Raw genomic sequence first — 24,026 nt, 5'->3', positions numbered from 1 at the left:
AGGAAAGGCGCGAGGAGCACGACACCGCCACCGATCCCCACCCCTGAGCCTTCCTGGTTGTGGTTCATCCTCTCTTCCCTGCCAGTCACTGAGGGATGAGGAGTTTAAACCACTCGGACGTACCAACTTTTGAACTAGAAACACCGTGCGGCTGCCAAAGGGAAGTTTGCAGAGTGCTGTAACCGTGCACGGTCCACGCCCGCAGCAAAACGCCCCAAGTGTGCAACCTGGAGCAGGAAAATGACTTCTTACAACGACGCCACCATCCCAGCCTCTGCCCGTCCTGTGATAGGAGCTCTTCCAGCTCATCGAGGCAGTTCTAGAGCGCTAACTTTAACCCGAATCGCTATCAAAACCCAGCCACCCCAGAGGGCAGCAGCGCCAGACGGGAGGCAAGATCATTCCTAAGCAGCTGATATCACCGGGAGGAGGATCAAAGCCTTGGTCGGAGCCCAGCTACGCCCCCAAAATATTGTATGAACCGAGCAGCGCGGCTATCAGGGACCCATCAGAATTAGTCATGGCCCAGGGTGCCAATTCTCGCAATTTTGCTGTGAGCATTCATGTTTGTCTGAAATTCCCAGCTCCGTGAGTCATGTGGATATGTGCGAGTCTGAATTTTCGTTTTTTGAAGCAAGTTTCTAGACCCTGTGGCTGTGCAGAGAAGCAAGGTGATGTAATTCAAGTGAAATCTGGAAGCCCTGGGAGAAGGTGAGCGAAAAGCGGCCCATATTCTCCATTTTTACGGAGTCACACAACTTTTTGGCTAGTTTTATTATTTCTGGGCCTGTCGGCGAGCTCAGAGCTGGAGCTCTGCAGTTCTATCTTTGTGTTTTGTTTTTTTTTCTCCTTTCACTTTATGACTTCAAGGGGCTTTCTCCTCCTGAAAGCTACAGGACAGAACCTAAAATGGAGGTTGGAAGCACACCGGTGTCCCTCAAACGATGCGGTGGCCACAGGCCAGGCACCGCCACCGCCTTCATGAACGGGACCAAACTTTGAGGAAAATCCAGCCGTAATGTGAATTACAGGACAAAATATACATTCCCAACCAGGCAATGCAACGTACGGGTGTTTGTGCGTGTGGACGCACGCGTGAACCCACACCTGTGTGCGCACAAAACACTTCGTATCAAAACCCATTCCCACTTTACGGATGTATTTGGGGTAAATGCTCACCCCTCGCACGCTCGCTTCCCACATCTGCACCTTGCACGCGCGTGTGCTTAGGCAGTCTCACGCCCAACCTCACCGTGGGTTGTTAGGTGTGTGAGTGAGCCGTACCTGGCAGCGGGTACGGGGACACCCACGGCCACCAAACGCCCACCTCGACCCTCTCCAGGCCACGCGACGTGCACGGGGCTGAGCCAAACGCTGCCGTGCGTGCGCAGGATGAGCCCCCCATCCGGCACCCATGTGGGACATTGCCTGCAAGCAGACGCTGCCTCTCGGACGAAGGAACCCCTCCCCGAGCTGCCAGACCTCAGCAAGTCCCAGCACCGTGCAAAGGTTAAAATAAAACACGAGCAACTCGAGACGCTGCTCCACACTCGTGACTGAAAGGAGACGCGCGAAACGCAGCAGCACGAGGTGGGGTTTTTCTCTTAGCTCTACTTTTTTGCTCTTTTTTTCTTTTTTTTTCAGAAGCTCGCAGCACGGATGCCAACACCTCCAGCCCCAAGGCTGCTTTGTTGCGTGTCCTGCAATGAGGGGAACCTGCCCCGGCCCCTCCTGCGCTGTCCCAGCATCTGCCCGACTTCGCGCTGCGGCTCTGGGGGGGGGCAAAAAGGGAACAAAAGCAAAGCACCCATTCCCAAAGTGCCTGGGCAAAGTTGCCGGGAGAGCTATAGCAACACCTTACCGTCTGAGTCACTGGATGAGACATTTCCTTGTGCTGTGTGCCCCATCTGCTTAGTTCATCTGCAAGCTGAGCTCTTCTGCTGTAGACCCAGAAAGAGAGACGGGGGGGGGGGGGGAAAAGAGAGAAACCTCGCGGCGAGGATCGGAGAGCCAGGGAGAGGAAAGCAGAGGGGATACGGGGAGAGGGGGGGGAAGAAAATTCCTGCCTCGGTGACAAGGCACCATCCATCCATCCATCCATCCATCCATCCATCCATCCATCCATCCATCCATCCATCCATCGCCCCGCTCCGTCCCCAAGCAGCGCCGCAGCCGTCGTCGCCTCTGCCAGGGCTGCAGAGCGCGGTGTGGCGTGGGGGGGGTGGGGGGAGCCTCGCACCGCTCCGCATTGTCTCTCCCCAGCGTAAGCTCGTGGCAAGCCCATTTCATGGGCGAGACATCTGGTTTGATTCAAGAAGAAAGGGGAAGAGGGGAGAAAGGCGCACACACACACACACACACACAGAGACACACAGGGCCCAGCCCCAGCCTGGCTGGCGGGGAGCTGAAAAGCTATTTTCAATGCTTCCCGGCCCTGAACCGCTCCTCATTTCAATGAGAAAAGGGAGAGGAGGAAGAAGGGCTGGCCCCTGGCTCGCCCCCAGCAGCCCCACTTGCCTGGGGGGGGCTTTGCTGGGGCTGGGGAGGGGGATTTGCTGGGGGCTGGGGGGGTTTGTTGGGGGCTAGGGGGGTTTGTTGGGGGCTGGGGGGGTTTGTTGGGGGCTGGGGGGCTTTGTTGGGGGTTGGGGGGCTTTGCTGGGGTCTATGGGGAGGGGGCTTGCTGGGGTCGGGGGGGGCTTTATTGGGGTCTGGGGGTTGGAGGCTAAGAGTGGAGGCTCCGGAGGCTGAGCCTCAGCGCTCCCCGATGTGCTCGTGCGGCACCAAAGCCTCGGGGGACCGGAACCCCGCGCCCCCCCCGCCCCCTTTTTCCGTGTCCCGTCCACCCCCCCCCAAAAAAAAAAAAATTAAAAAAAATTAAAAAATCCCTCCAAGCTCCCAGCCCCACGCCGTGCCCCCCAGCACCCCCGTGGGTGCCGCTGGGTCGCCAAATCCCCCCCCTCAATTCCCCCCCCTAAGGATGCGGCTCCCCACGCCCCCCCCATGAATTCCCACGCCCCCCCCCTTCCCCTCGGGACCCCCCCCCCGCCCCTTCCACGCGTGCCCGGGGGACTCCCCACGCCGTGTGCGCGTCCCCCACGGGGGCCAGCGAGAAACACCCCCCTCCTTTAACCCCCCCACCTTATCTCTTCCCCACCCCGGCTATTCCCACGCACCCCCCCCCCGTCCTTTTTCCCACCCGCTCCCCGTCCACGGAGCTCCTCGGGGAGGGGGGGGGCGTGCGAGCAGGGCTCGGGGACTACATCCCCCAGCAGGCCGTGGGCCGGGGCAGGCTCCCGCTGCGCCCAGCCGCCTTCAAACAAAAGAGTTTTTCCCCCCCCCCATCCCTCCATCCCCCCCCCACCCCCCCCCTCCGGCGGGGCTCGGCGCCCCCCGGCCCCTCCGAGCACCGGCGGCGGCTGCGAGCCGGGGGCGGAGGCGGCGGCGGGGGGACCCCGGCGGGCTTGGAAGTGCCTGGGCTCGGGTTACAGAGAGAAAAGGGGCTTGGCCAGGCGGAGGGGAGGTGGGCGGAGGGTCCTTTTCTCTCTCTCTGCCTTTTTTTTTTTTTTTCTTTTTTTTTTTTTTTTTTTCCCCTCCCGAGCTCTTTGTGTGTCCCCCCCCCCCCACTCCCCTCCTCTCTCTCTCTCTCTCTCCCTCTCCCTCTCCCTCTCTCTCTCTCTCTCACACCCCCCCCCACCCTCCCCAACCAACCACCACCACCCAACCCCCCTCTCAAGTCTTTGTTAGCCATGCCTAGCCTGGTAGTACCAGGGATAATGGAAAGGAACGGGGGTTTCGGCGATTTAGGCTGTTTCGGTGGGAGCGGCAAAGACAGAGCGCTGCTGGAGGATGACCGGGCGCTGCAGCTCGCTTTGGACCAGCTCTGCCTGCTGGGGCTAGGCGAGCCTTCCTCCTCCTCCTCCTCGGCCGCCGTGGTGCTGGTGGAGGACAGCAACAACAACAACAATAACCCGCAGCAGCAGCAGCAGCAGCAGCAGCAGCAGCCCCCGCCGCCGCCACCGCCGCCGCCGCCGCAGCAGCCGCCGCCGCCGCCGCCTCCGCCGCCGCCCCCGGCCCCGAAGGGTCCCCCGGTTCCCAGCGCCGGGGCGGCGGAGCCCAAGTTGTGCGCCCTCTACAAGGAGGCCGAGCTGAGGCTCAAAAGCAGCTCCAACACCACCGAGTGCGTGCCGGTGCCCAGCTCCGAACACGTGGCTGAGATCGTGGGGAGGCAAGGTGAGAGGAGCCGGGGGGGGAGCCGGGACAGGACCCCCCCCCTGGATGGCCAGGATCCCCCCTTTATGGCCAGGACAACCCCCCTTGATGGCTAGGATCCCCCGCTTTATGGCTAGGATCCCCCCTTTATGGCTAGGATCCCCCCTTTATGGCCAGGACTCCCCCCTTTATAACCAGGACCCCCACCCCTTTATAACCAGGACCCCCCTTTTGGCCAAGGCCCACCCCCCTTTACGGCCGGGACTCCCCGACTTTTCGGCCAGGACCCCCCCACTTTTTGGCCAAGCCCCCCTTTTCTAGCCAGGACCCCCCTTTATAACCAACACCCCACTTTATGGCCAGGACCCCCCTTTAGGACCAGCACCCCCGTTTCTGGCCAGGACCCCCCCTTTTTTAACCAGCACCCCCCTTTTTTAGCCAGCACCCCCCTTTTCGGCCAAGACCCCCCTTTTTAGCCAGGACTCCCCTTTTGTCGGGAGGCACCGTGCAACACCCCCCCCACACCCCCTTTTTAGCACCGGGACCGCCCCGCTTAAAAAGAGGGGGGGGGGGACCGCGAACTTCCCCCCCCCCTCCCCACAAAGCTTTTCCCCCTGCCATTGTCCGAGCCGAGCCGGGCCAGCCCCAAAGGGGGGGGGGGGGACAAAGGGGAAGGGGCGACCCGGGAGCACCCGGGCACGGCGGGGAGCCGGGGCTGAGCCCCCCCCCCCCCCAAGTCGGTGGAGGGGTGATGGGGATGCCCACGCGTGTCCGTGTCGCTGCGCCCCCGAACCCCAAAAGGAAAAAGCGGGGCTAAAAGCAGCCGGGGGGGAGGCAGGGGGTCGTGGCTGGAGCGGGGAGAAAAAAATCCCCTTTGTTGGGCTCGGCGTGGAAGCGAGGGGGTGTGGTTGGGGAGGGTTTTGCCGGGCCGGGCGGCAGCCCCCGGGCCTAACGAGGCCCCCAGGAGAGGATTTAGGAAAGTTGAACTCGTCCTGGCCCCGGGGGACAAGCGGGGACCCCGCAATGGGACGCGGCACCCCGTCCCGAGTGGGGTGTCCCCGGTCCCCCCTTGGCATCAGCCGCCGAGCGCCCGGCCCCGCTCGGTGACAGTGATGCTTTTGTTCTCCTCGCGGCTCTGTTCGGAGCGAGGTGGAATGGAGGAGGGCTTTAAAAATTAAATATATATATATATATTTATATATATATATATATATACACACACCACACCACACCCACTCTTAAGTCACCCCTCGCCCACCGCTCCGGCTCCGCGAGTGGGGGGCGCAGGGGGGTCGGCGCGGAGCCACTGCGGGGCTGGCGAGAGAAGTTTGTGTCGCTTGCAGAAGGAAGGGGGGGGGGGGGGGAAAATAATAATAGTGTGGCTAAGTGGGATTTTTTTTTTCTCTCTCTAAGCAAGTAACTTGACGCTCTGGAAGTGTGACGGGCAGAGACTGCGGCTCCACATCCAGATGCTTCCTCTTGGGTTGGGAATTGAAATTGCTTGAGCTGGGAGGGTTTTTTTTTTGTTGTTTTGTTTTTTTGGAGCCCTGCTGCTGTTGGGGTGGCAGAGAGAGGGGAGCTGGGGGGGGACCCGTATGGGTGAGGCCGATGCCGCCAGCCGGGGACCCGAGGGGCGCGAACGGGCTGATGGCCGCGCGTCGCTGGGCTGGAACGCGAGCCGGGAACAATGGGGCCTCCGGTGGCTCGGCTCGCCCGGGGACGAAGCCGGGGGTGTGGGGGCCACCGTCCTCTCCCCGAGCCCCCTGAGTTGGTGGCGAGGTGTCCTGCTTTGGTTTCCGTCCCCCCCCCACCTCGTGCCAAAGGCTGGGGTAGGGGCGAGGGCACGGCCGCCCCCCCCCCGGGCAAGGGGTTTGGCAGCAGCCCTGCGCGGCGGGGGCACGGCCGTGGAGAATCAGGCCCCCTTTGTTCCCTAAAGTTGGGAGACAGACGGGCGGCGTGGGATGGGGGGGGACGCTGGGTGATGCAGGAGGTGCCCCCGCTGTGCCCCCCCCTGGCCTCACTGCTGCCCTGACTTCAGGTGTTAGGGTATTTCATTTTTTTGGGGGGGTTTGCTCGGCGGGCAGTGGTGTGCGCGGACATGGAAAACCTGGGTTTCTTCCACCATTTTTCGTGTGCGTGAGGGTTTTCCCACATCTGGGAAGCGTTAGCGGCCGGAGCCCTGGCTGGGTCAGGCTGCGCCCCCCGACAGGGCTCGACGGGGCCGGATCCTGTGCGTGCTGGGACCCAAGGGTGCTTCGGCAGAGCCCGGGCAGCCGCAGCTCTGCGCTCCAGCAGCCATCCTGGACCCCGCTGGTTATTTTCGGAGGCCTTCAGCCGTGTCTCCCGGGTCTGGTTTTGTCGGGAGGCTGGGCTGTGCCGGCCGCCTCGCCGACGTAGCTGGGTGCGGACGCTGCAGGGACCTGGCGCCATCCCTGGGGGCCAAATCCTGAGCCACGCTGGGGCTCAGCACCCCCCGGGGATGCTGCAGATGGGGGAGAGGGGAGCTGGCTCTCGAGGGAAGCGAGTGGTGTGAGGGTACTGGTGAATGGGGCGAGGAACGTCTCGGAAAAGAGGAGGGTAACAAAAAAAAAAAAGTGTTATTAAAATAAAAATCGTATCGGGGCTTTGATGGGTAACAGGGGTTGAGCGTTTTCTTTAACTTGGTCTTTTTTGATCTGACGAGCCGCGCCATTCGTGTTATCGTAAAATGTTTTCCACCTCTGAAAGTCTAACTTGCTGGCACGAGCGCACGCGAGCAGCCTGGACCTGGGCACGGGGGCCCTTGGTGTGCCTCTGGCCTTGGGATTTCCACCTGCTCCAAGACCGCCCTGTGCGTTGCTGGAGCTGTGTGCAGGCACCTGGGTGTAAACGGGGCTCAGCCCTGGGTGTTTTAGTTGGGATGGACGCGAGTGTGACTGGCAAAGAGGTTTTGGTTCGGGGAGGACCCTGCTTGGGCTGGGGGATGCTGCAGGAGCTCGGCCTGAGAGCAGCCGCTGTGCCCTGGTGGAGCTGATCACTGGCTGGAGACCTCATCTGGGTCCGTGGCAGCGCTGGGTTTGGCACCAAATTCAAGCAGCACTTCCTCGGTGGCACGAGAGCCTGCCGGGAAGCGTGGGGGCTCTCATCGGGACAGCGTGGAGCCCCAAAATTGGCACTTTGGGCAAATTGGCCCACCGGGAGCCGCTCCTCCCGGGGAGGCCGGTGCCAGGGGGCAGGAGCAAAGGGGAGGACACCAGAAAGGGAAAGATGAGGGGACAGGGATAAAAAAAGGTCCCTTGACTAGTCTGGGACCACGCTGCCCTGCCCGTGGTTGGCAGTAGGTCCCCTTCCCTGGCTGGTGGCGGAGCCGTGGCCTCCAGGTGTGCCCCCATTTTATCCACTAGGGCGAGGAGCGGGGACACATCGCTCAGGTGTGATGTAGGTTCTGGAGCCGTCGGGGTCTGCAGGGTGCTCCGGGGTGCTTGGTGGCACCCACGTTCCACTTGCCACCTCCTGCTGTGGGCATCTTCCCTACAGCCCCCTCCCCGGGACCCTGCCTGTCATCGGAGCTGTGCAGGTCGATTTGCCAGGGTGTAAGGACAAAGCACCACCGTGCCTCGGAGGTGATGGGGCAGGGGGGTTGCAAGAACCTCGTCCTTTGCAACCCGAGGGTGTGGTTGTAGCGGAGAGGGGAGCGATGCTGGGAAGGGCGGAGGATGTGCGAAGGTGTCATGCTTTGGCCGTTTAGACGGAGAACTTCAAAAGAGGCAGAAATCCCCAGCCCCCAAGACATCCAGGTTCTTCCTAGAAATCAGCGGAGGTGTGGACGAGCGAAGGCACAGCTCTTGCTTTGCTGCCAGGGTTAAATCTGCTCCCTCTGGCAAACTGGACGGCTGTCAACAGAGCCAGGGAGGAGGAGGCTGCAGGACTCGGAGGGAAGCGCGTTTGAGGTTTTGTCCCATTTCTTTGTGCACTTGGGGTGTGCAGGCGTGGGGAGGAGGTGCTGGGTCGGTTTGGCTTTCCGCTGGTCGGAGCACGGCGGGGCAAAGCCGCCCGCTCCTGGCGGATACGTTCCCTCGGGGAGCAGTGCTGCTGGCGTTGGTGGCAGCACCCATTGTCACCTGCCCCCAGAGCCACCCTTCGGTGAAGCATCTCCCAGCCTGCTCTAACTGGCCCCGCTGTCAACAGGAATGAGATTACGCGAGAGAGGAGCTTAGCATAAATTGCTCTTTCTTGGCAAGGTGAAGTCAAATAACAAGAGGCCCCACTAACCCCAGGTGATTGGGCTCTTTGTGTAGCTCCAAACATGCTCCAACGCTTCCAGCATTTAAAAATAGTCCAAGGAAGCCTTTCCCATTGAGGAAGTCTGATGACTGCAGCTCCCCCACCCACCATGTGGAGGTGGATGTACAGCATCCGAGAGGCAGCGAGGGGGTCAGATCCTGGCGGCTGGTGGCTGCGTAAAGCTGGGAGCCAACGCCATCCACCCGGCCCGGGGGGGCCCCCGGCAGCCCTCCCGTTAACCCCGTTCCAGCAACCGGAGCCGGGCCTCGCCGGGAGAGCGGGGGACTGCAGGCGGTGGCAGCCCCATTTTGCCGAGTGTTAACGAGAATCCGTCCGAATTTACACCACGGGGGGGGGGGGTGGCGGAAAAAAGTGCAGAGCGGGATCGACTTGGCGCGGTTTGAACTGGAGGTGGGAGGAGAAAATGGGTCTGGGAGAGAGACAAAGGGAATTTTCCAGGGAGACGTGCGCGCTCCGCGCCCGAGATCCGGCTGCTGGATGCCCGCGCGAGCCCGGCCGCGGCGCAACCGGCCCCGAATGTAGGGCAGTGGGAGCACGCTGCCCACCCCCCCATACTGCCCCCACCATGCTGCCCCCCCTTGCCCTGCCTTTGTCTGGCAGCCCCCGACCCGCCGTGCCCCCCCAGGAGCCGTCCGGCGCCACGCGTGCCGCGGTGGGATCGGGATCGGGATCGGGATCGTGGCGTGCGGGGGCCGCGGACACACCCACCCCGGTGCGGCGCGGCAATGCCGAGACCTGGGGGGGCTTCGGCACCGTTTTCCCCCCCCCTCACCACCACCACACAACAAGGCGGTGATTGTCTGCGGCGGGCGGGCTGGTGGGGTCTGCCGCTGCGGGGTCGCGTTGTTTTTTCCATGGTGTGTTTCACGTTTTGCTTTTTTTTTTTTTTTTTTTTTTCTTTTTAACACAACTTTCATCGCGATGTAAAATCGCCGCACCAAAATGAGGCGGTTGCTTATTTTCCTGCCGTATTGGTTTCTCTCTTTCTCTTTTTTCCCCCCCCTCCCCACCTTGTAAACACAACTTGCATCATCAGTGCAATAAAACCTCGATGCGAAGGGATTTAGTTGTTTGTTTGTGGTCCTTTTGTGCGCGCCGGTGTTTTTTGACACCACTTTCATCAGATTTCCAATGCAGCAAAATCTTACCCCACAGATATTCAGGAGGGTGTATTTGTGATGTTCTTTGTGTGCTTGTCTTTTAACGTGGCTTTCATCTTAAATGGGAAAGGAATGCCCCACCTTACCAGAGATATTGGATGGTTGCTGATTTTATGGTCCTTTAATTTGATGATGATGATAACAGGAAAAAAAGACAAAGTCCTAATTTGCCCTTAGGCTCTTTAATACCACACCGGCAATGTCAAAATGTCCGAAGTGGGGTATTTACAGGTGTAACTTACGCCCGAGCAGCGTGAAGGAACCTCGGTGTAAATGAGAAGAGGACTAAAAATCTTTTGTCTGGAGAGCTGGTCTCGTGTCTGACAAAACCACGAAATTCAGGGACCCGGAGTGATTTCTGTGGTGTGTTTAAGAGCTGCGAGGATGACCTCGGGGCTGTCTGCTGTAGGTGAAGCCCGTGCAGGGGCTGCAGGAGGTGTGCCAGCTGATGCCAGGTCAGATCCTTCCAGGCTGCACCAGTGGCACCGTGCACCCCTTCAGGATCCGGCCTTCCAGCAGCGGCAATGGGAAGGGTGTCTGTGGGTTTAACCCTGAATTTACACTGGGATAAAATTCCCGATGGTGGCCACGCCTGGGTTTTTTGTCACGCCATCCTCCTGCTGGCATTTGCCCCGTGCAGGGGGCACGTGCAAGGTTTGGAGCTGTTTTAAGGCCTTTTGCCACCGCCAGAGCAGCGCACGGGAGCCTCGGTGTAAACCACGAGGTCCCACAGAACCGCGTTGGTTTCGGGCCGCTCCGAGTGAGGAAAGGTTTGGGATGAGCCCGTGCAAAGTAGACGGCAGTCAGGTTGGACGTATCCTACACCCTCGTCACCTTGGCAAGGTGGCTCGAGCTCCTTGAGCCTTCCCTGTTAGTTTTGATGGGTTTGCTTACCCCTAATGCAGGGGAGAATTTGGCTCTGCATCTGAATCACCCCCTGACTTGCCCCCGTCTCCAGTTTGGCAACGTCTAGGCCAGATTTATTTATTTATTTGTAGCCAGAGCTCGTGCTCTGTGGGCTCCTTCCAGTTAGGTGACTGGTCTGGGTGCCGGAGGCTCGGCAGCCCTCAAGGGTTCGCTCTTGCAAGTTAAGGTTTGTGGCTTACTAGGGTAATTTGCAAACACATTTACTTGGAGTCAATTGGCAATCAGTTAACCGAAGTTAAAAAGGAAAAAGGGGTGGGGGGAGGAAATAAAAAAAGGGGTGGGGGGAGGAAATGATCGTACGAGCCTCCTTCGCAAAATGCTTCGGGATCTGTGTTACTGGCAAAGAAAAGAAATCAGAATAATAGAAGCTAGGTAGTGGAAACACAACAAGAAAGAGCTTAATTCTCTAATATAAAAATCTAACTGGCAGGAGTCTGCCAGGGATCAATTAGCTGATGTCTGCACACTGCCTTAAAGAGTAGAATGCTACAGCAAAGTTACACATTATTATAGTTCCTACAGGTCCTTTTCTCCTCTTAGTTTTACATTTTTAACACCACCTACTACTAAGCAGTTCTCTCCCCTTTTTTAACAATCTACCAAGCAAAGCAGTTTGTTGCACGTTGTTTCCAAATTTCGGTTACGCACAAAGAAAGCCTCTCATTAAAAAAAACACACAGGGCAAATTTCATTTAAAAAAAAAAAAAAGAAAAAGAAAAAGCACTCTAGACTGTGCTACTAATCTGGCCAGGACATGAAGGGCCATATTCTGATCTTGGCACGCTCCGTCAGAAGCAGAGCGGTGTCGGAGAGCTCGGCCCCTATTTTGCGGTGTGCGGCAAGGTCGAGGTTGGGGCTGGGGTAGGCAAGGAGCTGCGGCTACATCAGGTTGCAGCGCAGCCTGGTTTTAGCCGATGTAAATCAGTGCAGCCCTCCTGGAAGTTGGTGGAGTTATCTGGATTTGCGCTGCTTACGGCTTGGCCCGTTGTCTGCACCGATTTAGAGCTGCAGGAGATCTGGGCCACTGAACCTGCTGGTCTGGATGGAGTTGGTCTCATTTCCTGTGGGGTTATTTTCTCCAGTTTTTAAGCGCAGGATCCCCCATCTGTCTGCCTCCGCAAAGCTGGCTTTCCTGTCTGCAGGCCTGCACAGAGACCCTCCCTCCCTCCTCCCCCTGCTTCTCACACCATCGACTGCACCATGCGTCCTTTTGTCCGTTTCTCCATCTTCCCTCCCCTTCCCTTGCCGTTCTCTCTCCTCGCCCGTCTCCCGTTTGCCTCTTTGGGGTGTCTTCCCTTGGCCTCCACACCCCTCATTCTCCTCCTCGCCCTGCGGGATCACAGCTTGTCTCTCCCCTCCATTTCCATCACCTTTCCTCCATCCCTGGCTCCCTCCCACCCTCTCCAGCTCATGTAACTCGCTGACGCTTGCCCTCATTCATGTGTATTCCTTGCCACTGTTCCCTTCCATCTGGCCCCAGCGTGGAGCCCCTGTCCTTTGTCACTGCTCTGCTTGCCTGACCCTCCGTGTCACCTCCTCGATTGTTCCCTGTGATGCAGGGCTCGGATCCCTCTCCCCTCACACACGGGCATTGTCCCGTGCCTTAAAAAACGCCGACCCCGCACCCAGCCCTGATGAATCCCTACCTACGGACCCTGTTCAAGCGAGAGCCAGCCTCGCGGTGCTAGGAGGCAGGACGTGGGGCGTGGGGGAATTCAGCAAACCCTGCCTCAGTCCCCAGCAGTGCACGGGACTCATCTCCAGCGTGGATGCTTGTTGCAAACACCCCCGTTTCTTGCCGTGTGACGCTTCGGTGATATCCCTGGGGAAATGGTGGCATCTCGGTTAATCTTCCTAAGATGGAATCTCCATCTTCGGAGCCAGAGTCACAGATGTGGAGCAGGCGTACGTCTGCCCAGGACAGGCCAGGAGCAGCCCAGCCTGCCTCGGGGTTGTGGAGGATGCAGGTAACCCCATACAATTTTATCCTGCCCTCCGTAGGCTCCCTGGGGGAGCCTTTATTCTCTTACTTTGTGTGCATGTTTTTATTCTGGTTTTATTCTACAGTTGTCCTGTTCTTTGACCGAGTTTCCCAAGTACTAATAATACATCGCTGTAGGCAGCCATTGGTCCACATCAACTGTTTAAAAACTTTGCTAAGCAAAGCATTGCAGATATACTTCAGGGTGCAAGCTCCGTGGGGAGCAACGTGTTGGCTACACAGGACTGGTAGGGGCTGGATTTGCTTTGGACTTTCAGGATTTGCCTGGCTCTTTCTGTGTCAGATCTTGCGTTTCCATTCCCCGGGAGCATGAAATCAGTGGCTTAGAGATGTGTTTAATGCAGCAGCATCACCACACTAATTGTTACAGGAAGTTTTGTGGTAACGCAGAGCAAGAGACAGCAATTCTCACCATTTTACAAACCGGGAACCGAGGCTCGGCGAGCCAAAGTAACTCTGAGGAGTTAAAAGTTGCAGTGGGAGTCTGCAGCAAAGTCAGGATTTGCCTGCACACGCCCTGCGTTTCTACACCCATGGTAAAACCCTCTGACAAATGAGGGGAAGGGGGGTTCAAAGCTGTGCCGGGAGGTTTCGTTGGTGGATGAGGCTGCACTCCAGTGCCCGCGTGGTGTTGCGAGAGGGAGTGCGACCCGTCGGGCTGGCTGCCTCTGCTTCGTGCAGCTGGAGCTATCGGTTGAGCCGCGCGTGGCGCGTGCCACCGCTGCGAGCTTGGAGCAACATTCCTGCCATCTGCAGCGGCACCAGGTTCTGCTTTTATCGCTGAAGGTGCAGGGTTCAATTCTCCCTAATGCTAGGGGGTGGTGGGATCGTTACGTTCCTGCAGGTACCCCAATGTCACAAGTCCGCGTCTCGTGAGACGAGCTGCAGATAAGTGGCAGCGCTAAGCGAGTGGCAGCCCCCAGCTCCCAGCTGGGAGAGATGTTGTTATTTATTAGGGTGTGTATAAATAATAATGTTCCAGCCTACCAGCTGCGGAATCTTAATTTCCTGGTCACAGAAGCATCGTTGGCGGGTCATTTTGTGTTAGAAGTGTGATGTCGGCATAGTGTGCTGTGGAAAGCTAGGGTGGTGTCAAACAGTCGCAGGAGAGAAGAGGTGGGCTCATTTTGGGGAGAGGAGGTTGCAGGGACAGGTGATTTTACGCAGTATCCTGATCTTTTTGCTCCGTGAGCACTGAGCCTGATGTGTCCAGACACCTGCATGCTTGGGAAGCCAGGGCAGAATGCTCCCCTAACTCCATTTTCACTAGGAGGAATGCAGTACCCTGGAGAAGCACATTTTTTAGTTTTTCTTAGAGACCCAAGCTTGGAGCAAACCTCCTCCCACAGAGGAAGCCCCAGTCTGAATGGGAACTCGGTGCCAAGGCTTTGAAAATGCCTTCAGGCACTGAGCGAGGCTTTTGGAGAGCAGGGTCAGAGGGGCAGCCGCGGGGAGGGCTTCCAGAAGTAGTTTAGAAAACTGTGCCACATCTGTAAAAATATTTAGTGGCTCGATGGCATCCTAGTGTCATCGAGGAACCTGGAGTCGCATTGCTGCCTCTAAACCCTTCTGAAAAAAAAAGACTTGGAAGCCAAAGCACAGTGAAAAGTCTCTTGCCTTTTTTGGAAAAGCAGAAAGACATTTTCTGAGCTGTCGGGAGCAGAGGGAATAGGCTTGGTGGGCTCCAGGGGCTGGGTGTTGGCATCACAAGTGGATGGCATGGGAAGTGATCTTGGGAAAGGGTCCGAGTGCCTGGGCCACTGTGCTGGGGAGCCGTGTGGCACCGGTGTTCGATGCCCCAAAGCAGGGGTCAAGAGCAGAAGGCAGCCCTTGGTGGGGAGCAGGGCTGCACACACCGTGGCAGGGCTCTGCCTCGGTGCAGGAGGGCAGCCCTGCCCTGTTCTGTGCTTTTTTAGCCCCAAAGCAAACGGTAGCATCCCGCCAGCCCCCAGCAGTGCTGACAGCGGGGGTCCCACAATGTCTGAGGTGGGAGCCTGAAGTGTTGCATCTCTGCCGCTTCCCCCAGGCTTGTCCTAAAAGAACGGAGTCTGGCTCACACCACAGTTTCACACCAAAAGCCCCACAGGAGGACAAAAGTCTCCATGCAGAGAGGAATCCTGCCGCTGTACCGAGAAACACGCTGACTAGTGGCAAGGGGCAACTGGGGCGGCCATCTTCGCTGAGGGGCAACATGGCAGGGCCCAGGTCTTGGCCAGGATGGGCTTCCTCACAAGAACCCGCTGGCCCATGGGGAGGGCTCAAGCTCTCCCTGGTTCCTGGGGGTGGGAAATTTCTGAGGGGTGGTTTCTGAAGGATGGCTGCTTTCTGAGGGGAAGCATCCGAGGAGGATTGCATGGTGAGGGGCAGCGCACAAAATGGCAGCGCCCTCCTGGGCATGGCAGAAGAGGGGGCTCCTGGAGGGGGAGACACTCCTGCTATGCTATCAGTGAGGGGGAACCTTTGGCATTTTGTCTGTCCCCATTAAGGGAGTAAAGGTCTTTCCCTCGTGTTTTGCCCCTGGGCAGTGGCACAGTGCACACAGCCTGCTGGAAATGAGGTGGCTTGTCCTGGTTTCCTGAGAAGAAGGGAGGGTGGTGAGAGAGGAGTCCTTTCTAACCTCCCTGCCTTGTTTTCCTTCTCTTCCCCAAGGCTGCAAGATCAAAGCCCTGCGGGCAAAGACCAACACCTACATCAAGACGCCGGTGAGAGGCGAGGAGCCGGTCTTCATGGTGACAGGGCGGCGGGAGGATGTGGCCATGGCTCGGCGGGAGATCATCTCCGCAGCCGAGCACTTCTCCATGATCAGGGCCTCCCGCAACAAAGCCGGCACCACCTTCGGCAGCGCTCCCACCTTGCCGGGGCAAGTCACCATCCGGGTGCGCGTGCCCTACCGCGTGGTGGGCTTGGTGGTGGGCCCCAAGGGCGCCACCATTAAGCGGATCCAGCAGCAGACCAACACCTACATCATCACGCCCAGTCGGGACCGGGACCCCGTCTTCGAAATCACAGGTGCGCCGGGCAACGTGGAGCGTGCTCGGGAGGAGATCGAGACCCACATCGCGGTGAGGACGGGCAAGATCCTGGAGTACAACAATGAGAATGACTTCCTCTCCAGCAGCCCCGATTCCGGCATGGAGAACCGCTACTCGGAGGCCTGGCGGGTCCATACGCCGGCGCCGGGCTGCAAACCCCTCTCCACCTTTCGGCAGAACAGCCTGGGTTGCATTGGCGACTGCTCCGTTGACCCCGTCTACGAGACACCCCGGCTGAATGACCAAAACGACTTCAATTATGGTTACCTCTTCCCCAACTACGGCGTGAACAAGCAAGATCTGTATTACGGGGTGCCGGAGTCGGGCGCCCCGATGTGGGCTGGGCAGGAGAACACCAACCCTGTCTCGGTGCTCTTCTCGAAACAGCAGCGTTCCAGCAGCACTGGTGCCATCCACCCAAATTCACATCGCTCCCCATCCTCCTCCATCCAAGAGCCCAATCTCTCTGGTCTCCCCAGGCGGTCCCAAGGAGAGCCGCTCCAAGGGTTTTCCAAGCTGGGGACGACTGCCGCTGCCCGGACGTCTGTCTCCAGCAGCCGCGAGTGCATGGTGTGTTTCGAAAGCGAAGTTACGGCAGCGCTGGTGCCGTGCGGCCACAACCTCTTCTGCATGGAGTGTGCCGTGAGGATCTGCGAGAGGACTGATCCGGAGTGCCCGGTTTGCCACGCTGCAGCCACTCAGGCCATTAGAATATTTTCCTAAAGAGACAGAGCAGGGCATTGGGGTTGGGGTGGGGGGTAGGAAGGGAGCATGGGGGGGGTCCAGGAAAGAAAAGTGATGATAATAATAATAATAATAATAATAATGACATCTGAAGAACAAACGAATGAAAGAATAAATTAATTTAAAGAAGAAGAAGAAGAAAAAAAAAAGAAATTATTTTACAAGCAATGTATGTTATTTTTTAAAAAAAAAGTGAATAATAAAATTAAAATGAATAGCAAAGCCAGAAATTTTGAAGGGCGAACGATGCTCCAGCCTGCGATGTCTTTTTTAAAACAAGTACTCTGAACGCACACTCGGATCTCGCAAGCAAAGCGGTTTAGTTCAGTTTTTTTTGGTGGTGAGATTGGGACTTCTCTGCATTGACCAAGCCAGGCCATCTCGATCGGACGGGGAAGGGAGCAGGGATGCGGGGAGGGCCCTGCCAGCCTTTCTTCTCCAGCCATGTTCAATCTTCATCTTGGTCTGAAGCCCCTACTCTCCTCCCCCCCAGGGATGTCAGCCCAACTGGGAGCTCAGAAAGAAACAAATAGAAAGAAAGGAAAACGGATGTCGGGGATTTAAAAAAAAAATAAAAAAAGAAACCATCAACCTCTGGGAACCTGTTAGAACGAGGGCACAACTGTATTACCTCAAAGATTTAAACAAAAAAACCACAGCAGCTAAAGAACTTTTATTGTTTTCCTTTTTTTCTAAAAAAAAACAAAAACAAAAAAGCCACAAAAAAAAAAAAAGAAAATAAAAAAAAAAGACGAAGAAGAAATAAAACTGACGCCGGTGAAGCTGAAGAAGGTTTGGAAGAACCTATTGGAATCACACTGGGCGATTAGCATTTATTTTATTATTCTGAGCCACCATGGAGTTTGGAACTTTGTTCTTTTTTCCTTATCCGAGCAGGGATTTGTTCATCAGACGAATCAGGAGTCACTAACAGGGTATTTCAAAAGCAGTCCTGAGTTCCCATCCGTGGGGGGAGTGTATCGACTTCCGCGTTTCTGTAGTTCACTCTTCATCCTTTTTTCCAAGTGATGCCAGCTGCAGCTACATGCAACACGCAAGCGCACGTGCACACACACACACACACACACACACACTTGTAACATTGTGCTTTTCTTTTCTTAAAAAGTATATATATCACACCAAAACCTAAGAAAGACGATCATGCAATACAGGCAATGAGCCCATATGAAACCAACATGCATCCCAACAGAAAGCAAAAAAGAACCCCGAGTTTATATATATAATTTTGTTGTCGTCGTTTTTAAACTGGACCAAAACTTTTGTTACCCAAAACCGAGTGGGGGGAAAAAAAAAAAAAAGAAGAAAAAGTATTTCTTTATGGACCAAAACCTCTTCAGCTGTCCTTTACCTGGATCTTCCTGAGGTTGGCCGCTTTTATATATTATATTTTTTTCAGAACGAAACAAAAAAAAAAAAAAAAGAATTGCCTTGTTGAACATCCTTTAATCATTTCAAGACTCCTGGTTTTGTTAAATCAGATACTTTCTAAACCATTGGGAACTGGGAGAGGACGGGCTTCGAATCTGGCTTCTGTGCCAATGCACACAAGATGCAAGCCAGCATCTTAACATCATCAGGTTTGTTCAACCAGTCTGTGGATGCCAAAATGCCGTGATGGTAAAGATGTGTGTTGGATTAACCTATCAAGTACCAGTATACCTATCTATAAATATATGTGTGTATATATATATATATATAGGCACTTAACTCATCGAGCACCTATATATATATATGTATATATAAATTATATATAGAGTTTTTCTCCCACCACCACCGCTTCCCCATTTCCTGCCCCTCGACTTCTGCTCACAGATCCTGGACCCTGATTTAGAACTGAACCAGCAAGTTTCACAACTTGGCAGAGACAGTTCTACAGCAAAAAAAATAATAATAATGATAATACCAATAAAAATCGCCTGAGATTTTTTTTCCCTTCAGTTACAGGAGACTTTATTTTCATCGTAATAATGTTCCTGGGAACATCCCCTCTTCTGCTCGGTTTGCTGCCGCTTGCTGCCGGTGCCGGGGCAGGCTGCTCCGGTGCTCTGCATCGATAAAGGTCTGCTTTCAATCTCCAGATGCTGGGTGGAGGGGGCGTGAAATGATGTACCTCCACCGTTCGTGCATCGACGGTAAAATATGACGTAGGGGGCGAGATGGAGGGGTGGACGCTGTTCCTAGGTTCTGTAATGGATGCTGATGTTTCGGAAAAAGAGATAAAAAAAAAAGAAAAAAAAAAGAAAAAAATATTAATGCTGTGCTAAAGGGACACTGTCAGGTCGAATGTGTACTCGCCTCCTCCCCAAAGCTTTAAGAAACCTTCGGCTGCCTGGTTCTCCGTGCCCTGCGGCGCGCGTAGCCGCTGGCACCCGGAGCGGGTCGGGACGCGAGCGTGTGCCCGGGGGAGGCGCTGCCTCGGCCCTGTGGCCAGCCACGTCCTTCCTAAACTAGCCTGGTTCTTGTTCAAAGTCTGGCTTTGGTCTGGTCCCAGTAGAAGAAGGGTAAGGGAGAGAGGGGGGGAGCATTTCTGCGCGCCGGGCAGTAACCTCTCCGCACCCCGCGCGCCACCGCCTCCGCTCGTCCGCGCCCCGGGGTTGCGTCGGAGCCGTTCTCCCCCCAAAAAATCCTCCCGACGGTGGCAAGAGAGTGGTTGGGGCAAGAGCTGGGGGAAAAGGGGGGTGCTCCAACCACCATTCTGGGAGGTGGGGGGGCGTTCGGAGATGTTCGTGTCGGTACCGGAGGGGCTTGAGCTGGAAACGCAATGGCAAAGTGCTTCCCCGGCCGAGTCCCCCGGGGCCGATCTGTTAGTTGAGTGACTAGTCGTTCTTGGCTGAGTGAAGTCTGTTCGTGGTAATGTGAGCAAGTTTTTGGTCAATGTCTTTCTTTGATGCCAGGTTGTGAAGAGGTTGGGGGGGAGCGGGGAGGGGGGAAGGAGACACCCGTGTGGGGGCCCGGGGCGGGGGGGACCTGTGCTAGCACTGACCCTAAGGGATTTGGAGGGGTAAGTGGGTAAGGGATAAGGGGGGCCCTCGTCCGCTCCTTTTATCCCTTCCCCTTCCCCCGGCAAGCGAAAAGCGATGTAAAAGCCTCCTGCATGCTGAAAAATGTTAGAGAAAAAAAAAAAAAAAAAAAAAAAAAAACCTTTCTTTTTAGAAAACAAAAAAACAAAAAAATGAAAAAAAAAAAAGTTTTAAAAAAAAAAAAAAAGGAATTAATGACCCAAACAAACATCCATGCTTGCTGATCGGAACCAGGGGCCGGCTGTCCGTCTGTCCAGGCAGCGGCAGTCTGTCCCTCTCTGCAGACGAGGTTCCTACTCAAGTCTCCAAGTTGGCCTTTAATAAAATCTTCAGTTCCAATAACCTTTATATATATATATATATATACATATATATATACATATACATATATATTAAAAGAAAGCTTGATGTAGCAGTTCTAGTTTAAAATGAATAGAAGTATTTCGGCCCCCCTTTTATTTTGATTTCTCCTTTTCCCCTGCTTTTCCACCCTACGCCCCCCTACCCCCCCCCTCCCACCCCAACCAACTCCGTATTTTGATGTAGCAACTTTGGAAGAAAAAAACCAGGCGCTGTAAACGCACCGAGAGCTACCTCTGGCCCACGAGGGGCTGCAGGGGGCTCGGGTGGGGGGGGAACCGCGGCCCCGCCGCCCCCCCAGCCCCTCGGGGGCACCCGGAGAGGCTCAGACCCGGGCCCTGTCCTAGGGGGAAGCCCGGTTGCGGGGCTTAAAACAACAAATTTGCGTAACTTTTTTTTTTTTTTTTTTTCTCTCTTTTTAAATATATGTATATATATAAAAAAAATCTTTAAAAAAAAAAAATAAAAACAAAAAACAAGAAAAATGCCCATGACCTTAACTATTTGCTCTGACTTGTATCTTCCTTGATAGGTGACTAAAAATAATAATAATAATAATAATTAAAAAAAGGCTTGTTGGTCCAATTCACCAGCAATAACATCCGCTAAAAGCAGAGCCCTCCAGATGGGGGGGGTCACGGTCCTGGCTTTGGGGGGCTCCCTCGTCCCCGCCGTGTCCCATCCCGCCAGGGGGGCCCAGCCACCCCCGGGTGTGTTTTGGGGGCGCAGGGCAGCGGGACGGAGAGCAGGGCGCCGAGCACCCGGGGGGCTCGGGGCGCTGCTGCCGGGCGCAGGCAGGATCAGGCCCGGGGGAGGCTGGTGGGCGCTTGCTGAAATGGGGGCTGTGCTGAATACAGGGTTCGTCCGGCTAAATTTTCGGGCTTCCCGGGGTTGGGGACGCAGCCAGGGAGGGGACGGAGGCGTCCCAGCCGGGCTCTGCGAGGGGACGCCCCGAGGAGAGGCGATGAGGCGGAGCGGGGGGGGGTGGAAGGTGAGAAAGGGAAGCGGAGGGATGAGATAATACCGTGCCGTGATGTCATCCTCATCGACGTAAATTATGTAGAGAATAGTGTGTATTATAATGCATAACAGAAAACGAAACAAAAAATAAAAAAAAAAAAAAGAGAGAGAGAGAGAACCAAAATTGGATTTATATTTAATGAGGAGATACTATAAAAATATCTTGTCCTAGCTCCCATTTGCAAAAGTATTTTTCAGCTGGAGGGATATCTATTATTTTTTTCTCTTTTCTTTCTTTCTTAAAAAAAAAAAAAAATCTCCATACATACAAAGGCTCAGACTGTTACTATTGTGAACCTCTTAAATCAAAATGCTCCAACCTGTTTATTTGGTATTTGAAGGGTTTATTTTGATGCATTTACTGGTGTTTTTTAAAGAGAGAGAGAGGAGGGAAAAAAAGATTAAGATTTTAAAATTAGAACATTTCTTTATAATTTAATATTCTATTTTAATAAATGCATTTATTACATGTAAATGTAGCAAGGAACTGGGCTAATAAAAATACTTTTTATTAGGTAATTTATTATAAGAAAAAAGGATATTTTATTTTATGATAAAGTGATCCTTAAAAGTTTAGAAGGTTTAGAATATATGTAGGTTAAAAAATACATTTGTATCCAGAGTATTGCTTAAAAAGTGTTTTTAATATATGTTTCCTTTTTCGTGTGTGCGTGTGTGTATGTAAAAGGTGATAGTTATGGTGCAGATAGCCCTTTCCAGGAATAAGAAATTAACACAGTTGGATGTATTTAAAAATGAAAAGAAAAAAAAATGAAAAAAAAAAGAAAAAAAAAATGAAAAGAAATTACAAACCGGAGAAGTGAAATAGACAAAACCACTACGACTCGGAGCCGCGTGGTCGGTTCCCAGGCCCTGTCCTGAGGTCGCTCGGTGCCGTCCGTCCCCGCGCCCGCCGCCGGGTGACCTCGCTTTGCTCTGACGGTGGCAGCTTCGGGGAGAAAAAGGGCTTTTTTTGGAGCAGGCTGGGCACGCTCAGAAAGCCAAACTCACCTTTCTCGCCCCTTCCGCCCTCCTTTCTCGCTCGTTTTCCTGCAGACCCCAGCCTGCCCCAGATTGCCAACGGGGCAATGTTGCCATTGAGGCGTTTGGAAGCAGGATTTGGGGCGATCCCGGCGTAAAAACCGCTTCTCCCCCAGCACCGGGAGGCTCCGCGGGGCCCTTGGGTGCGCGGGGCCGCTCGGTGCTGGGGCAGCTCCGGCCCCTGCCTCCCCTGGGCCGAATTTGGCTCCGTCTCCGCAGCCGGCACGGCCCTGGGTGCACCAAACTCGAACCCGTCCCCAAACCAGGAGGGCACCGGGACACGTAGCGAGCTGTGCCCGTCCCCACCGGGCTGGCAGGGCCCAGGCCCCGTGGCCACCCCATGGACGGGAGCCCACCGGGGGTCTCGTCCCGCATCCCACAGTCGCGAGGCGGCGGGGAGGGATGCTTCTGCTCTGTTGCCTTTCAAAGAAGCATGTTAAAATAAGATTTTTTTTTTTTTCTGTTTGTTTGTTTTTAACCAAAAAGGAGAAGAAGAAGAAAAAAAAAAGTTTGCGTTGATGGGTATTAAAAAAAAAAAAGTTAAAATAATAATAATAAACGCTCAAATTTATTTCATATAATCCTAGAGTAAAGATTAAAATAAAATTAACTAGTTCAAATAGTAGATGCTATCCATATTGTTTAATCTATAGTAGATCCAAGTGATCCCAGACAGAGCAGAATGTAAAGTAAACTTGTAAACAAGATCAGTTATCATTTTTAACTTCCCCAGAAATTCCATCTTTTTTTGGTACTATTTTTCTGAAGCAAACACATCGACGAACGAAAAGCCTAACAAAATAACAGACCACCGACTGGTACCTTCTGTCAAAGTCCTGAAGTTATTTTTATAGAGGGGAAAAAAAAAAATGGGATCTAATAATATGTATTTTTTTAAAAAGATGCGTTTGGGTTTTTATGTTGCTTTTTTAATAAAAAAGTATAAGGATTTGGCTAGTCACTGAGCAAAATAAGAAAGTTTTAGGCCATTATTTTTGCCTTATTCTGACCTCCAGCCTCGGGCCTGGAGCACGGAAATGGAAATTCCAGAAAAAAAAAAAACGCTAAAAGTCAGAATCTCGTTGCTGTTAACGTTTCTCGCGCCGGTTGTGCTTTTGGAGCTCCTCCAGGCACTCGAGGTGTCGGCGGGTCCCTGTGACGGCGGCGGGACCGTCCCTGGGTGGGTGGAAAGGAAAATTGGGCGCGGGTGAAGTCCCCTCTGTAAGGTGACGGCCGGAGCTGGCGGCAGCGAGGTGCCGGTGCCGAGCGCGGAGCCGTGCCGAGCGCGCCCTGCTCCGCGCTCGGAGCACGGGCCGTTAGGGTTTGGTTCGTTCCCTTTGGTTTTCGGGCTTTTTTTGCTTGCTTTCTTGGTTATATCTCGACCCAGCAAGGGGAAGGGTTGTGCCGGGAGCGGGCGGCGTACGGCTTGGGTCGAGGGTGCTTCGTGAGCAGCTGGCAGCTTGCAGGATGCCAGCTCCGGCTCGGTGGCTTTTTTTTCGGTGCTGGAGGCTGTGGTGAGGGAGCCAAGGCTCAGCCCTTGAGAGCTGGGACTGCGGCGAGATATTCGCCCTCTCCTTAGCTTGTGCCAGGAAAGACGAGCCCTGGCTGGTCGGACCCTGCTCCGTGCGCGCCCAGCCAAGCGCTCGGGCCCCTCGGAGGCTGCTTTTCGCTGCACTGACCCCCTGTTTACACGCGATGATGCTAAAATAAACGACCTAGTGCAAGCTCCGTTGGTCGCGGAGGGAGTGGAGCATTGCCAAGAAAACACCCTCGCAAGGTGGCTGGTTACCTCCGGGTTTAGCTCTTGCTCCTCTCCTCGGTGTCGTGGCTCAGCCGGAGCGAGCCCTGGCTGTCCCGCGGTTCAGGAGCATCCGCCAGGATCCCAAAGCCTTCGACAACCACAGCGGCCACCCCGGCGCCCGGCACCCGGGGCGGGACGAGGCAGCCGCTTACCAGCATTCAGCAAAGCCATGCAATAGGTTAGGACAGGAAGCGAAGACAGTTCTCATTCGGTTTCTGCGTATAGCACTGTGAATCCGAGATCGCTCGCTGCGCCCGCCCCGTCAGCCCAGCGCCGGTTCGGGAACGCGGAGGCACGACCCCTCCACCCGGTCCTTCCCCGCGGGGCAGCGAGCGGCCTGTTTGCTCTTTCATTTTCGGTTTACCTCATTTATTTTTTATTTTTATTTTTTTTTGGGTTTTGATA

The 24,026-nt window shown here is 55.1% G+C and overlaps 1 protein-coding gene across 1 annotated transcript; it reads left to right on the top strand.

The window, feature by feature from the left end:
• Positions 1 to 3,746: 3,746 nt before the first annotated feature.
• On the top strand, positions 3,747 to 16,337 carry MEX3A (mex-3 RNA binding family member A; the record flags this gene model as incomplete). The annotated part of the gene is made up of 2 exons (XM_082780602.1): positions 3,747 to 4,230; positions 15,232 to 16,337. 2 exons carry the CDS (start codon positions 3,747 to 3,749, stop codon positions 16,335 to 16,337), a joined length of 1,590 nt encoding a protein of 529 aa, XP_082636728.1.
• Positions 16,338 to 24,026: the final 7,689 nt, after the last annotated feature.

The sequence above is a fragment of the Aythya marila genome (genome assembly GCF_965140915.1).
Source record: "Aythya marila genome assembly, chromosome: 29".
NCBI lineage: Eukaryota > Metazoa > Chordata > Aves > Anseriformes > Anatidae > Aythya > Aythya marila.
This window is presented reverse-complemented; position numbering and strand designations above follow the sequence as displayed.